The 14,243-nt window shown below is 37.2% G+C and overlaps 1 protein-coding gene across 1 annotated transcript; it reads left to right on the top strand.

The window, feature by feature from the left end:
- The first annotated feature begins 6,940 nt into the window (after positions 1-6,940).
- Positions 6,941-14,243, top strand: LOC145617957 (uncharacterized). Its single transcript, XM_081672728.1, has 4 exons — positions 6,941-7,061; positions 9,068-10,909; positions 12,909-13,025; positions 13,149-14,243. The coding sequence occupies exons 2-4, from the start codon at positions 9,074-9,076 to the stop codon at positions 13,938-13,940; spliced, it is 2,745 nt and encodes a 914-aa protein (XP_081528854.1). The 5' UTR covers positions 6,941-7,061; positions 9,068-9,073; the 3' UTR covers positions 13,941-14,243.

The following is a 14,243-nucleotide window of genomic DNA, read 5'->3' as shown; positions in this document are numbered from 1 at the left end:
AAAGGGAAAGGGGTTCAAGAAGAAGGGGCAAAAGGCTAATGCCAAGAGCAAGGGCAAGCAAGTTGCCAAGGCTCCTGAAAAGCCTAAGGCGAATCCAAAACCCAAAGTTGCAAGTGAGAGTGAATGCTTTTACTGCAAGAAGAAGGGGCATTGGAAACGAAATTGCCAGAAATACCTTGATTTCCTCAAGAAGAAGAATGGAGCATCAACCTCAGGTATTAAGTTATAATCATTTTAACTTTCACTAAGGTATGTGATACCAAGTTGCAGTGCTTAACATTATGATGTTGCACAAGAACTGCAAACAAGTGAAGCTAGCATGGAGATGGAGCTTGAAGGTGCACTAGAAGTATTTGAGTGGCCAGAGATAGCTTCATAGTTTTAATTTCTGATTAGTTTATCATGATATTTAGAACTTTTTCCAGTTTTTGATGAGACAATATTTCGGTTTTCTTGTTTTGAATACTGATTTGTTTTACTTGGCTTGGACAAATGTTGATCCATGACCAAGGTAATAAATTGTTTTCATTTTGCTAGATATGAGTTAATTTTATTTATGACATTGATATATGTAGATCACAAAAGTAAATTTAGATGATTCAAAGCAAACATACTTATAACAAAGTAAAGTTAGGTCACATAAACCATTTGCACATCCAAAGTTATGGATGGACTCTTACTCTTATATGATTATGAATCACTTAAGAATTAGAAGTCATGCTTGATAAGGTATAATGACCAAGTTACCTTTTAGTTGAAAGGGTAAAAGAGCTAAAATGACGTTTTGGAACACAAACATATGATGTGTGTGTACCATAAGTTCAAGATATAGCAAAAGGATTTAACTATTTCATTGCTCTTATTAACGATTTAAGTAAATATGTCGATAATTACTTAATGAAATAAAAGTTGGAATCATTGAAATGTTCAAAATTCCAAAAATGAAATGTAAAATCAAGTTTGAGATAAGCAATTTAGCACCACAATATGATTGTTGTGATAAATATTTAACTCAAAACAAATGATCATCTAAAGGAATTGTTGAATTTGTTCACAATCCAGGAACATTACAATTAAATTGTATGTATAAAATAGGAATCAAACTTTGCTTGTCATGGTTCGATCCAAGATTTAATGATTTACAAATATCGTTTTGAGGATATGCATTAGAACAACAACAATTGCAAATATACTAAACAGAAACTTCACCAAAGCAGTAGAAAGACTGGAAATGTTCCAAAGTAATCTTTTCTAAACAGGATTGAGGGAATATGAAATCTATGTAAAATGTTTACAAAGATGACATAATAAACCCTAAATCAGAGGTATTATTCCTACAATCGCGTAGAAACAAAATGTTTGTTGCTCGAGATAGTGTCTTTATAGAAAGAAATGTCTTCCTACAAAGCCAAGTGGGAGTAAAGTTAGATCTCGATGAGATTCGAGACGAGCAACAAAGGGATGTAGATAACACTACATCAGAGACGAATGCGCATGAAATCAGCTAATTTGATAAAACGTGTGTCGAAGCAAGCTAATTCAACTAGCGAGACTTCTATCGTCCTACTAGAATGAAAGGCTTCAAAGAGTTGAAGAGAATAATTCTATTGTCGCTCACACCTATCGTAGGTTACTTAGGATTAAAACAAACAGTTTGTTGGAATCTAGTAAAAGGTGGATTCTAAAATTTTCCTATTGGAATGGTTGGAATCCATACCTACAAGCAAGCTTTGGACAAGTGCCAACTCAGGAAATGGCTTAAGGCCAAGAAATCCAGAATGGACTCCATGTCTGTAAAGATGTGCTAGTCCATGATAGTCTTACAAATAGGGTCAAACCTATTAGTCATGTAAGCCTATTCGGATTATTTCTAGTTATGGAAATCAAAATCACCTTCATGAAATGTTCTTGACGGATGGGATGTATATGATACAACTTAAGTTTTTGAATTCCAGAAATTCCTAGAAAGTTTTGCAAACTTCAGAAATTCATTTATGGATTGAAGTAAGCATTAAGGAGTTGAAATATTCATTAGGAAATCAAACAGTTTGATTACCTTGGAAGAATGAAAAGAAATCTTGTACAAACAAGAAGTTTAGTGGGAGCAATTGGTCTTCTTAGTCTAGTATGTAGTTGACATACAGTTCATATGAAACGATATATCAATGCTTGAATAAGTCAAGCAATGGTTAGAAAGATTGTTTCTATATGGGAGACTTAGGAGATGTTGAGTACATATTGGGAATCAAAATCCACAAAGTGAATCTTGAAGGATGACTGGGCCTAATCAAGAGACTTATGTTGATAAGGTTCTTGACGAGTTCAAGATGCAAGATTCTAAGAGAGGATCTCTTCCCATGTCTCATGGTTTTACACTCAGTAAAACTCAGTGCCTTAAAAGCTAGTTGAGTTGAGTTGTAAAGTTGTTACATATGACTTATGCATGTGTAGCAAGTTTCAAGCAAATACAGAATAAGCATACAGAAAGTTACCAAGAACAAATCCTTGAGTACTTGAGAAGCGCTAAAGGAATTTTCTAGTTTATGGTGTTAAAGATAAACAAGTTGTCAAAGATTTTACGAATGCAAGTTCCTTCCAAACAGGCAAGATGACTCTAGATTTTGATCTAGACGCACAATTTTGTCAATATGGAGAAATACAGTGAGCTTGAAAAGTTCAAAGCAGAGCACTATTGCATGCTCAATGTCAGAATATGTGTATTAAACTATAGTCGGATAGTTTTAGAGGAAGTTCGGATTAAAATGTAATATGACTAAAGGATCACCTTTGCCCAAGAACAAAGGAGCCAGGGTCACATCACAAATCCAAACAAATGGATATAAGATATCGCCTCAGTTATGAGATCATTGACCGGCGGAAGGTCACGTTCTGCGAAGTTTTATTATAAGTGAGAAATCACTAAACCCCTTCCATAGACAAAGGTATGAAAGTCATATTAAAGTCTTGGTTTGAAGCAAATTATGTAATTTTAAGTTGTGTATGTTTGTGGAAACATATTACATGAGAAAATACATCAATTTGCAGAATTATGTTTAAAACAGAAATTATTATTTCTCTTATTTAATTATGGTTTTGAAATTAAATAAAATGTCCAAAATAATTATGGATTGATGGGCTCATCAGGTTATCTATCAGATAGAGACCTGGTGTATGAAACCCCACAGGTGAACAAAATCCACATATTATTTAAGTTCCTAGTTCGAAATCATTAAAGTGGACATAAATGATTTCAATGAATGGACTAGCATGTAAGATTGATTGGATAGCTCGGTTTCATGGGCTATAGGGGCATAGTGATGCTCGATCAATCACTTGGATATGCATGAATGATGCATGATTGAACTATTGACCTACTTTGAAGTTCAAGTATAGAGCTTCCGTATATATTAGTGGATTCCTTTGACATGAGTGGAACATTGATTTCATTCAATGGATGTTATAACTGTGGTACATTCAAACGTCTTCCCGTAACTGGAGATTATAAAGGATGTTTCCCGGTTATTTCAGAAGTTGAGTGGGAGGCTTGTTGCCACAAGATTGGATAGAGTCTACCTATTAAATTAGGAAATGTGTCATGGCCGCTTGAAGAGGGAGAATTCAGAAAATACGTGGCCGCGTTCAAATGCATTACTCAGTAATCATTTGGTTTTGTAATTCTAACTCAGATTTCAAGAAACGATTTGTAGATTAATATGATCTCGACATGTGATGCAATCATATTATCAAATCGACATATACATTGACTTAAGGAATTTGAATATTGCACCCTTGTCTCAGACAAGTGGGAGATTGAAGGAGTTATGTCTTCGTCGTGTGCAATTACTAGATATATAATTGGATCAAATTATGGAGATAATTAAGTCCGGACATTTGGGTCGTCGTTTTGCCATAGCTAGAGGTACTTACGATCTTTGGACTAGTAAAATAGGCCAAAGCCCAATTGGACGGATCCTATAAGGTCACACAAAGGGGCTAGATCGAGCATTAGAGGACGAGGCCCATCATGGGCCTCATCTCTCTAGGTGGCCGGCCATGTAGGGGCTTTGAGAGGCTATTGGGCTTCGTGCCCTAGTCTAATTATAATGAGATTATAAATAGACTAGATGCCTAGGTTTGCAGGTAAGGAATTGACTGATCAATTAGATCAAACCCTAATTAGCAAACACGAAACCAACCCCCTCTCATACTCCCTCTCTCACGGCTCTCTCCTCCTCCCGGCGCACGATGGTGTCTCGTGGTGGTGGTGGTTCGTGCGGTGGTCGGTTGTCCGAAAAGGTGGTGATCGCGGTTTTCCTCAATCACTCGACCAATCTAGTATTGGTGGACGGCTCGTTCGAATCTCGTGGACTAAGTAGAGGAGCAACACTTGGGGCTCTATTCTCTCCCTGATTTGCCTGTCGAATAGCTTCGTGGAATTCACGCTTCAAAGGTATGATTATGTGTCTTGTGTGTTATGCATGTGATTCTTGGGATTAGGTACTTTATTGAATATGATTCATGTATGTTATTTCCGCTGCGTAGTACCTATAAACTCCTACATCATTTACATGTCTAATGCTTAGGTTAGGTGTATTTTGATTAATCACAAGGAATACATGTAAGACAGTCATGGAATCTAGGGCCTCAGTTTCATGTGTTTTTGTGTACACATTGTTATCTAAGACTATTAATGCCATTGAAGATATGTTTGTGTACTGTGTACATATTCCTAAAAACCATCAGAGAGGGTATGCATATATCAAATAGCTTCTCAGTGAAGTTACCTCAACATCCTGGCCATTAGACCAAGGATGGAGCTATTCAATCACAAGAAACAATGCTTCAAATGAGTCCCTTCATCATATGGTGTACACAAAAAGACAGAAAATGTCATCAACTAGAGGGCACTAACAGAAACAAGATACCAAAGGCAACATAATGTTCTCTCAATTCAGAGTCATTGAGAACTGTGAAGGGACTTAGAACAACATACAGCAAGAAACTAAGGGCAACATAGTAAATACTGATCATCATTCATCAATATGACATTCCCATGCCCATCTACTGCAAACATACTCTTACACATAACAAGAGCCAACAACAACAGCCATAGGGACTCAAAACCAAGTACATATGCATAGTATAGTATGAACCAAGTATAGTATCACCTAAACCAACAGTATCACAGGGATAGATAACAGAGTAAACAGTATAGTATCCAAAATGCATAGTACCAACAAAAACCAACAATTCCACAGGGACTCAACCCACAACTTTTAAACAGGGACTCAGAACAACCACAAACACAACCAGAACCATGAATTTACAAAAATAAACTCAGAAATTTAAATAAGAGGGAGAAGAAAGGTTATACGCTGCGTAGTTAATTGTCAGCGAACCACTCAGGGTGCGTATCCCTCAGAAAATCCTTGTAATCCTCATCTGACAGAAGCTCAGGATCAACAGGCAACCCAGATCTAACCCTCTTCATCCCTGACAGGGAGCCCTTCTTCTGCTGCTTGGCTGTCACCGTCTCACCACCGACGGCCGCCATTGCAGGGGACTCAATCGCCACCCCTGTACACGACCCACCAGCTTCCCCCTTCAAAGATCCCTTCCCTTTACGTTCCTCTTCCAGATCTGAAATCTGAATAGGGTTTTTTGCCGTTTTCCCGGCCAATTCAGACTGGACCTCAGTTTCCTCGTCAGAAGGAACATCAAGCTTCGCACCACGGCGAACCCTACAAGAAAGCGGCCTCATCCGAGCACAGCGCATGGGTTTAATCTTCCCAGAACCTCTCTCACAGATGTATCGAGTCGCACCTGGAGGGAGGTCATCTTTTGCTGGTTCAGGGGGGAGATTCTCAAAGCAAAACACCGAGGGGTCGTGGTTTTCAGAGGAACTCATGGTTGTTAGAGAGGAATAAAGCAAGATCTTCAAGGGGGAAAAGGTGGAAATTCAAGAACTACGAGAAAGCGGCGTATGAGAGCAGAAAAATTAGGGTTCCAAAAACACAACAGATAGAAAGAGACGAATATAAAGGGAGAAGAGAGAGAAGGAGAAGCCATGGAGTAATTGTGGTTGGATGAATATTCTGGAGAAGAATTGAATGAGGTGGTTGGGGAGATGAAGAGATTTGATGTTTATGAGTATAATACAGATACATGGGAGATAAAAGGGAAATGTTTAATTTTTGGTGGGAGTGGTTAGTATAAGGTGAAGAGTTAAAGATGTTAATGTCAATGAGTAAGGGGCAATTAGTTTTTTAATCAAACATAAGCAAGGGTATTAAGGTAAATTGACCAAATAAAATTTACTAAATAAGGAAAAAAAGACATTTGTTGCAAGAAATGTGAACCTTCCTTAAATGGCAATTGTTGCAAGAAATAAGAAACGGAGGGAGTATATGAATAAACAAAAGGAAATATATTTACGAAGTATATCAATACATGTCTTATATTCTTATACTTCGTAAGAGTTTGTTTAGCTTATTTAAAGTTATATTGAATAACTTAACTCGTCAAAAAGAATTTAAACCGCATGCTATTACAATATTTATGGAGGAAATTTTTATCGATATAAGACATTCTAAGATTCGTTATCATTGGGTCCAAGGTCCAACTTAAGGCGTGCAAAGTACTTTGGGCCTGTTCTCTTTAGCTTAATATCAGTTCAGTTCAATTCAATTCAATTTCAATCCGTTCAGTTTAGTAAATCAGAACAGGCTCTTTGTTTAGCCTTTTTTTATTTAGCTTTTTAATAGACTTACACCATTGAAATTGTATTTTGTTATAAAAGATTAAGAAAATATCATATTCGAAAGTCCTTCTCACGAGATAAACTCCTAATGTAAATCACATTAAAGATGATCGTAGTTAAAAACTTGGTACAAATTCTTCTCATCTAACATGTTAGATGTTTAATGTCGTTTATTATTAATTAACAAAAATACTTTATAAGTAACAACAGAAACCCAATCCTGAGGTTATATTAGGTCTTCCATCTCTCTCCTAACAACTTCTCCCCACTCCAAATCGCTTGCTGTTCTCGATTTTTACAGGTACGCTCGCATCTCTTTCCTTCAGATTTTTCTACATTTTTTATCCGTATTTTGTTCGATTTTGCTTTCTATTATCCTCAATTTCCCCCAATTCAATTTTTTTAATACTTTTGTTTCTCGATTTTAATTTATTTTTTTGGGGTTACTTTGCATAATCATGGTAAATTTGAGTTCTTAATTGGATCTATGGCTTTTGATTGGTCTCTTTTTTCGCTTAAGATTTTCTTAGAATTAATTTGGTTTGGATTATTTCTGTTGTTGAATTAATAAATTTTTTTTTTTTTTTGGTGTAATTTGATGTTTTTACAGTCATGTATGAAATTATGTTCTGCTTCCTTTTCGATTTGTGCTGAAATTTGCTCTAATTGTTACAATCGAGTTGATTGCTGATTCTTCTGTGAATATTATTGTATAAATTATCATTGTGGTTGAATTAATAACTAAGATGTTGTGGCGATTATGGATGCTTGATGCTTCAACTTATTAATATCGCAATAAAAAGTTTAATTGTTTGTGTCTTCGAATTACTGAAGATGAGAATGTCATTTAGTACATTGATAATTATTCATGCACTCTCTAAAATCTGACCATTTACTGCCTTTTGAAATAAGGAAGCATTAAGTTTAGATTTTGTGATGTCCGGGTACCATCTACTCTGTATTAAGGATGGAGACCGTTGGCTATTTGGCAATGTGCGTTATTGTGCTAGAGAGTGTGAACGTTTAATCCCAGCTACTATTACAGTATTGCCTTAGCCTTTTGGTCTTGATTTGTGGATTTGAAATTTCAAACTAGGGAAAGTTTAACATCAAGAAAATTGTGAGAGGGGGCTTATTAGCTTCGTCCTATCTACAAACATTTTTTTTTGACACACTAGAAAAGCCGAGTAATTTGGTTTGTTAAATCTTGTTGAAATTTATTTGTTAGATAACCTTTAAAAGTTCAACAATGTGAAATTTTTAATACAAACCTCTGGTTCCTTGTGGAGCCATCCCTTGATATTATACTGTTTTATGTTCCACCTCTAACAATCTCAAGATCATTGAGAGGCAAACAATTGCACGATTTTTTATTTTTTATTTTTTATCCCTCCAAGATTGCCCCCAACCTCAACTTCCTTTTTAAGAACCAATTGTTTTGTGCACATGGTGGATAGCTGGATACAATTATTGAGAGAGAGAGTGAACGCGCAAGTGGGGTTGCGATTAGGAAAATTTACCATTTAAGGTATGGAGCTTTCTTCCAAGGACGTCCATTTTTAGCATTGTAACAATGTATGAAATAATGTAAATATAAAAATAGAATAAGAGCAACGGAGCATCTACAAAGATTGGAGACACAAAGTGCGTCATGAATGTCAAGACTCAAGAGAGAAACGAACACGATCCCACGGATACGGATCTAATTACCACGTTGTTTTCATTTGAATTGGAGGAGTCGTTGTACCTCACTACCATGATTTTTAGTATATGGGGGGCATGGGGCAATCTATCAAGGGCAGAGGGATTAGTAGTTAGCTAACATTATTTGTGAGAGCTTATTTGTCCAGCTAGTTACATTAGCTAGCTGGTTGATTATATATTTGATTGATTGTTAGGTGATTGTAAAACTATCTGGTTTTGTGATGCAACACTATGATATAAGATCGCTCTTTTAATTAGCTACGAGAAACCCCTTTCAACATGTTTCATTTTCAAGGTTATTGCAAAGGATCCTATCGAACCCAATAATCTCTTACAATAAGCTATTTATCAATCACCTAAAACAAGTATTTTGGGCTGGTGAAACAGCTTACCCTCCAAATAAGTTATAAGCTCTTTGCCTAAGCCCCTTTGTTGTGTTTAAATGACACAATTTTTGCAAGCTTTCTATGAAATGGTGTTGAGGGTATCCCATTTTTTAGGAATGATTATCTACAAGAGAACCATACCCATGTAGAAGTCCCTTCTTTTGTGGTTTGTCAGTGTTTCAAAATTCATCCTAGGGTTTTTGCTGATGCCATGCAGGTTAACATGGTTGGTAGCAGGGGAAAGGGATCAAGATCAAAATCTAAGGGTCTTGCACCTGGACCTGTTGAGCCTGAGCCTTTGAAGATCAGTTTTGATGAAACTTTTGATGGTCCTTTAGGTGGAGAGGATGAAAAGATTGATACTTTAAATACAATAGTAATGCCGTTAGAGGAGCAACAGATAGATGAGATGATCTCTGGATCTGTTTTTAGTGATTGGCTTGAAGAAAAGGATCAAAATGTACATGAAGCCAATTTTGAGACTGATATAAGTGTTGACAGAACTGAAGATGTCTGTACACAAGAAGGAACGATAAAGGATGTGGATGAAGTGATTGGTGGAAGAGATGCAGCTGCTGATGATAGTGTTGAGGACAATGAAGAGAAAAGAATAAATCAAGAGGAAGATGAAGCAGGAAAAAGTGATAAGAAGCCAGAGGAAGATGAAAGTAAGAGTTTGGAGGTGACCACTGAAGGTGTGCCTACTGATGCTGAAGGTCTTTCTTCTTTTGACCATGGAGCAAAGGAAACCATGGTAGATAATCTAGAAAATCTTGAAGAACCAATTAAACTTGACACAGAGAAGCCAATAGGCACTCTTTCAGATAAGGGGGAGGAAGAGCATATAGAAGAAAATACAAGCATTGCTAATGAGATCAAGGAAGTCACTGAGAAGGTCATTAGACCCAATAAGAAAGTAGGGAAGAAAAAGGTTGTTAGAAGGAAGGTTATGGTGAGGAGGCCAGTGGCAGATGAGGCACAGAAAAATGATGAGAAGCCAGAGGAAGATGAAGCACCAGTGAAGATTGGATCGGACAGTAATGATGATGAAAGGAAGAGTTTAGAGGTAACAGAAGGTGTGCCTACTGACACTGAAGATTTGTCTTCTTTTGACCATGGAATACAGAAAACCATGACAGATAATCTAGAGTATCTTGAAGAACCAATTAAACCTGACTCAGAGAAGCCAGTAGACACTCTTTCAGACAAGGGAGAGGAAGAGAATATAGAAGAAATTGCGAGCATTACTAATGATGTCAAGGAAGTCACTGGCCAGGTCAATAGACCAAAGAGGAAAGTAGTGAAGAAAAAGTTGGTTAAGAAGAAGAGGTTACGGAAGCAAGCTGCAGCTGTAAATGAAGAAATGCCACAACCTTTGGATGAGAACAATGCTTCTGGTGAAGCTTGCAAAGTAGACATGGAAGAGCATGTAAATATTGAAGCCCCATCAGATGAAGCATGCAAAGCAGACGCGAATGATAATGTAAACAATGCAGAGGGGACTGAAGTGAAACCAGCTGTAAAGACCAATAGGAAACGGAACAATATTCGGAAAAAGAAGGCTCCACTAGGTAATCCAGGTATAGCAACTGTGAAAGATGCTCACGAACTGCAGTCAGAATTTATTGAACAGAAGATTGAAAAGCATAATGAAATTAATGAGCCAGATGTGAAAAATGGCGAGACGGAAAAATCTGCGGATAGGGTAAGTCTATCAAAGAGGAGTAAAAAGAAAAATGCAGCTAAAAATGGAACCCAGGATGGGGTTTCCAATGACGCAAGTAAGCCCAAACCATCCAAGGAGGGTAAATCATCAAAAAAAATTGATAGTATGGGGATGATATTCATGTGCAGTTCAGAAACAAAAAAGGATTGTTATCGCTACAAAATTTTAGGGCTACCTGCTGGCAAAAAAGATATGGTTATGAAAATTTACAAGGGCATGAGACTTTTTCTGTTTGACGTTGACCTTAGAATGATGTACGGAGTCTACAAGGCTGCGGATCCTGGGGGTTACAATATTGAACCCAGGGCATTCAAGTCCCAATTTCCTTCCCAGGTTTGTCTGACTCCGAGCTTCTCTTACTTGCTTTCATCTTACTATTTGGCTTTTTTGTGGAAAATATTCCTCAAGGAGTATTTGTATACTGGAAATTAGAGATTTGTTAAGTCTAATGGGGAGAAGCAGATCTTGTAGTGTGGTTGTGTATAAGTTGCTGGGTAGGAATTCTATATTTCCATATTGAACAGAATCGAATAATTATCACTTCTGAATGCTTCATCTGTTACACGTGGAGTTATTTATGCCGGTTTATATGTATCCTCTAAGTTGTGGTATATGTGTGAATTGGTCAACTTCTACATGTGATTAGTTTCCTTTTGTTTTATGACTGAATTTTGAATTTGCCTCGGTCTAATTATTGAGATAGCAGTTGGTGACAGAGTCGAACTAGGAACTTTCAAATCATTATAATAGTGTAAGGAAGAGCTATCTGGTTATTCTTGTATGCATTAGGAATCCCCATTTCATATGCCTCTTTTATACTGGCCAGCGAACCATCTTCTCATGAGGTACATAGTTCAAAGTCGAACTGCTGAAAATCTGAATTAGCAGGATATATGAATTTGACCGCCATCAAAATATGCTGGATATTGATCTTATTAGATTTGCATAACAATAGTTATGGTATTGTTGAAGGATGGATTGTGCATTTCATTGTGGTTGGTTAGAAGGTTGGGAAAGTGAATGTTTCTGTATTGGTTTTTTTTTTTTTTTTTTTTTTTTTTTTTTTTTTTTTTTTTTTTTGGAAATAGTTTCTGTATTGGTTTTAACTAGCTAGGTTATAGGGTACATATATTTAGACCTCTATGCATTTTGTCTATGGTGGGATCCAAAATAGGTTATTTTCACTTAATTGTCTCAAAGCTTATGGTCTTTGGTTTGGATTTGTTTATGAGTCACTGAGTCTTGATTACTTTTTTCACAACATAGTATCAGTTTGAGACTATCGAGCTGAGCACATTACATTGGTATGTGGCTCAGGTGGTACTAACTACCGTGGCCAAATATTGCTTTGCTTATCTGTGCTAGCTGAGCAGATATGCATTTTATTATCTTCTTTCCTTTAGCTGTTTGAATTGCCATTGCTGATAAATATTGTAATGATTGTCGATTTTATTTCTGAAGATGCCAGTGCAGGGGAGGACTGTTATAGACCAGATTTCTGACCCCAAGATTAACACAAAGAATATTAATTTAAGGCTAAAAGCTTGAACATCTGATTGATTAAAGGTTGGATTACATAAGGATAGTCATAACTTGAGGTTATGAATCTCTTAGTAGCTTTAGGCTACAAATCTCCCTAGTAGCTTGAGGCTACAAGTCTCTCAAGAGGTTCACTCAATTTCTGCCTCCCTTCTATGTTACCCATACTAACTTACTTATACTAATGGTCAAGGTTGACCTTAAAGCTTACATGTGACTACTTAACGGAAATGGAAAAACCATAATAAAACATACTATAAGCTGATTGCTTTCTTTCCTTCTCTTCTTCTTAATTAAATTTGTCTTTTTAATTACCCCCTCAAGTCGGTCTATTACAAGGACTTGAATGAGTTAGTTTAAAGTCCACATTTGGACAACATGCTGCTTAAGTTATGGTTTTTGACTAAATATCAGAGGATGATACATGTCTGAGTAGTAGACTCAGTTATTTTCTGAATGCTTTGAGGTTCTGATAAGTATCAAGTGTATGTACCAAAGATTGTAATGCCAAATATTTGACTTGGGTACTTCTGGTGATTTTTACTTTTTAAGTGTTTGAGTATCATGGTCCCCCTAGGCAAACTTTTTTGTGTATTGTATATATGGAAACTTTGGTTGTCATTCCCCTGACAAATTAATTTCACTACGGAAACTATTTGTGTGTTGGCTGGCATGTTTCCTTACTTGGCTTTGCCCAGTTCACAGTGGTAGCGCTGGTATCAGATCCTGTAGGGGTGGGGGAGGGGGGTGGGAAATAAAAGGGAGACTGATTTCTTAACTTTGCTTCTTGTAGGTTCGTTTTTCCATCCTTGAAGATTGCGTGCCATTAGCAGAGGAGAGATTCAAACAGGTCCTCAAGGATAATTATTACACGAAGAACAAGTTCAATTGCCAGCTGAACAGTAAACAGGTCTCTGGTTATTGTCTTTTCATTTTTATGCTAAAAGCATTTCTAAACAGTCATTAAGACCGATACTGCTCACTCTTTTGCGATTGATTTTAAATTTCTTTTATCTCATACCTCACAAAATAGGTGAAAGACTTGTGTAAGCTTTTCCATGAGACAAACAAGAAAGCTGAATCCCAAAAAATTAGTGCGAGCAGAAGACCAGTTGCCACCAGTTCATCTGCAAGGCGGGACAAGAAGAGAAAAAGGGTAGAGGATAGCCGTAGAGGAGCAGCTGCTCCTGTAGAGCGGAACAGAAGCCGGCGAAGAGTTCAGGAAGAAATAAGGCGTGCTCCTGTGGTCATTGACGACAGAAGCCGGCGAAGGGCTCATGAAGAAATAATAAGGCGTGCTCCTGTGGTCATAGATGACAGAAGCTGGAGAAGAGCTCAGGAAGAAGTAATAAGGCGTGCTCCTGTAGTCATAGATGACCGAAGTGGGAGAAGGGCTCAAGAAGAAATAAGGCATGCTCCTGTTGCTTTAGATGACAGATATCACAGACACCCTGTGTATGAGAGGGAAACCTACCTGTCATCTTTGGCACCAGCAACTTCATATCAGCCTTTAGCAGCGCTTAGCCCTCCGCGCTCCAGAATGTATTCCTTTGATAGAACCTTGGGAACTGATTCTTACAGGAGGGAATCAGTCCTAGGCCATCGAGATCTAGGCCTTTCGAGCTCTCAGGAATCAAGGCTTCTGATTGGGCGCAGTCAGCATGACCTCAATCTATCTTATAGAGAACCCCATGTCTATAGTGCACCTCTATATAGCACTGATACAAGGAGAGAACATTATGATTATACTTCTGATAGACTACCTGCCAAGTATTATACATCTGCTGAACATCGTCCTCCTCCACCTTTGTATCGTAGGTATTGAACAACTTTGGGGATGATGAGTTATAACCGTCTTCAAATAGTACCATTTTAGTTGTACTTGGCGACTGTTGTCTGTTGCTATTCAAGCTTTTTTTAACTTATATGTACAAGTACTAAATTATGTGTTTGTTTTCAATAATTAGTTGCCTATTGATTTGGATATTGGATCTCATTTACCAGGATTAACTAAACATGTAAATGGGCAATTGTGCTTATGAGCAGAGTTGTGGGCTTGGGCTTGGGCTTGGTTTTGGGCCTAATCTCGTTAACAATTGGTTCAATTTAAAAATCTGTTATTTAAGTA

Source organism: Chenopodium album, chromosome 26, assembly GCF_948465745.1.
Source record: "Chenopodium album chromosome 26, dcCheAlbu1.1, whole genome shotgun sequence".
Taxonomy (NCBI): Eukaryota; Viridiplantae; Streptophyta; class Magnoliopsida; order Caryophyllales; family Amaranthaceae; genus Chenopodium; species Chenopodium album.
This window is presented reverse-complemented; position numbering and strand designations above follow the sequence as displayed.

Bases quoted from the DNA above. Each gene is read 5' to 3' on its own strand.
- LOC145617957 (XM_081672728.1), top strand. From the start codon at position 9,074: ATGGTTGGTAGCAGGGGAAAGGGATCAAGATCAAAATCTAAGGGTCTT. The intron at 10,910-12,908 runs GTTTGTCTGACT...TGCTTCTTGTAG, and splicing joins AGTCCCAATTTCCTTCCCAG to GTTCGTTTTTCCATCCTTGA. The intron at 13,026-13,148 runs GTCTCTGGTTAT...CTCACAAAATAG, and splicing joins GCCAGCTGAACAGTAAACAG to GTGAAAGACTTGTGTAAGCT.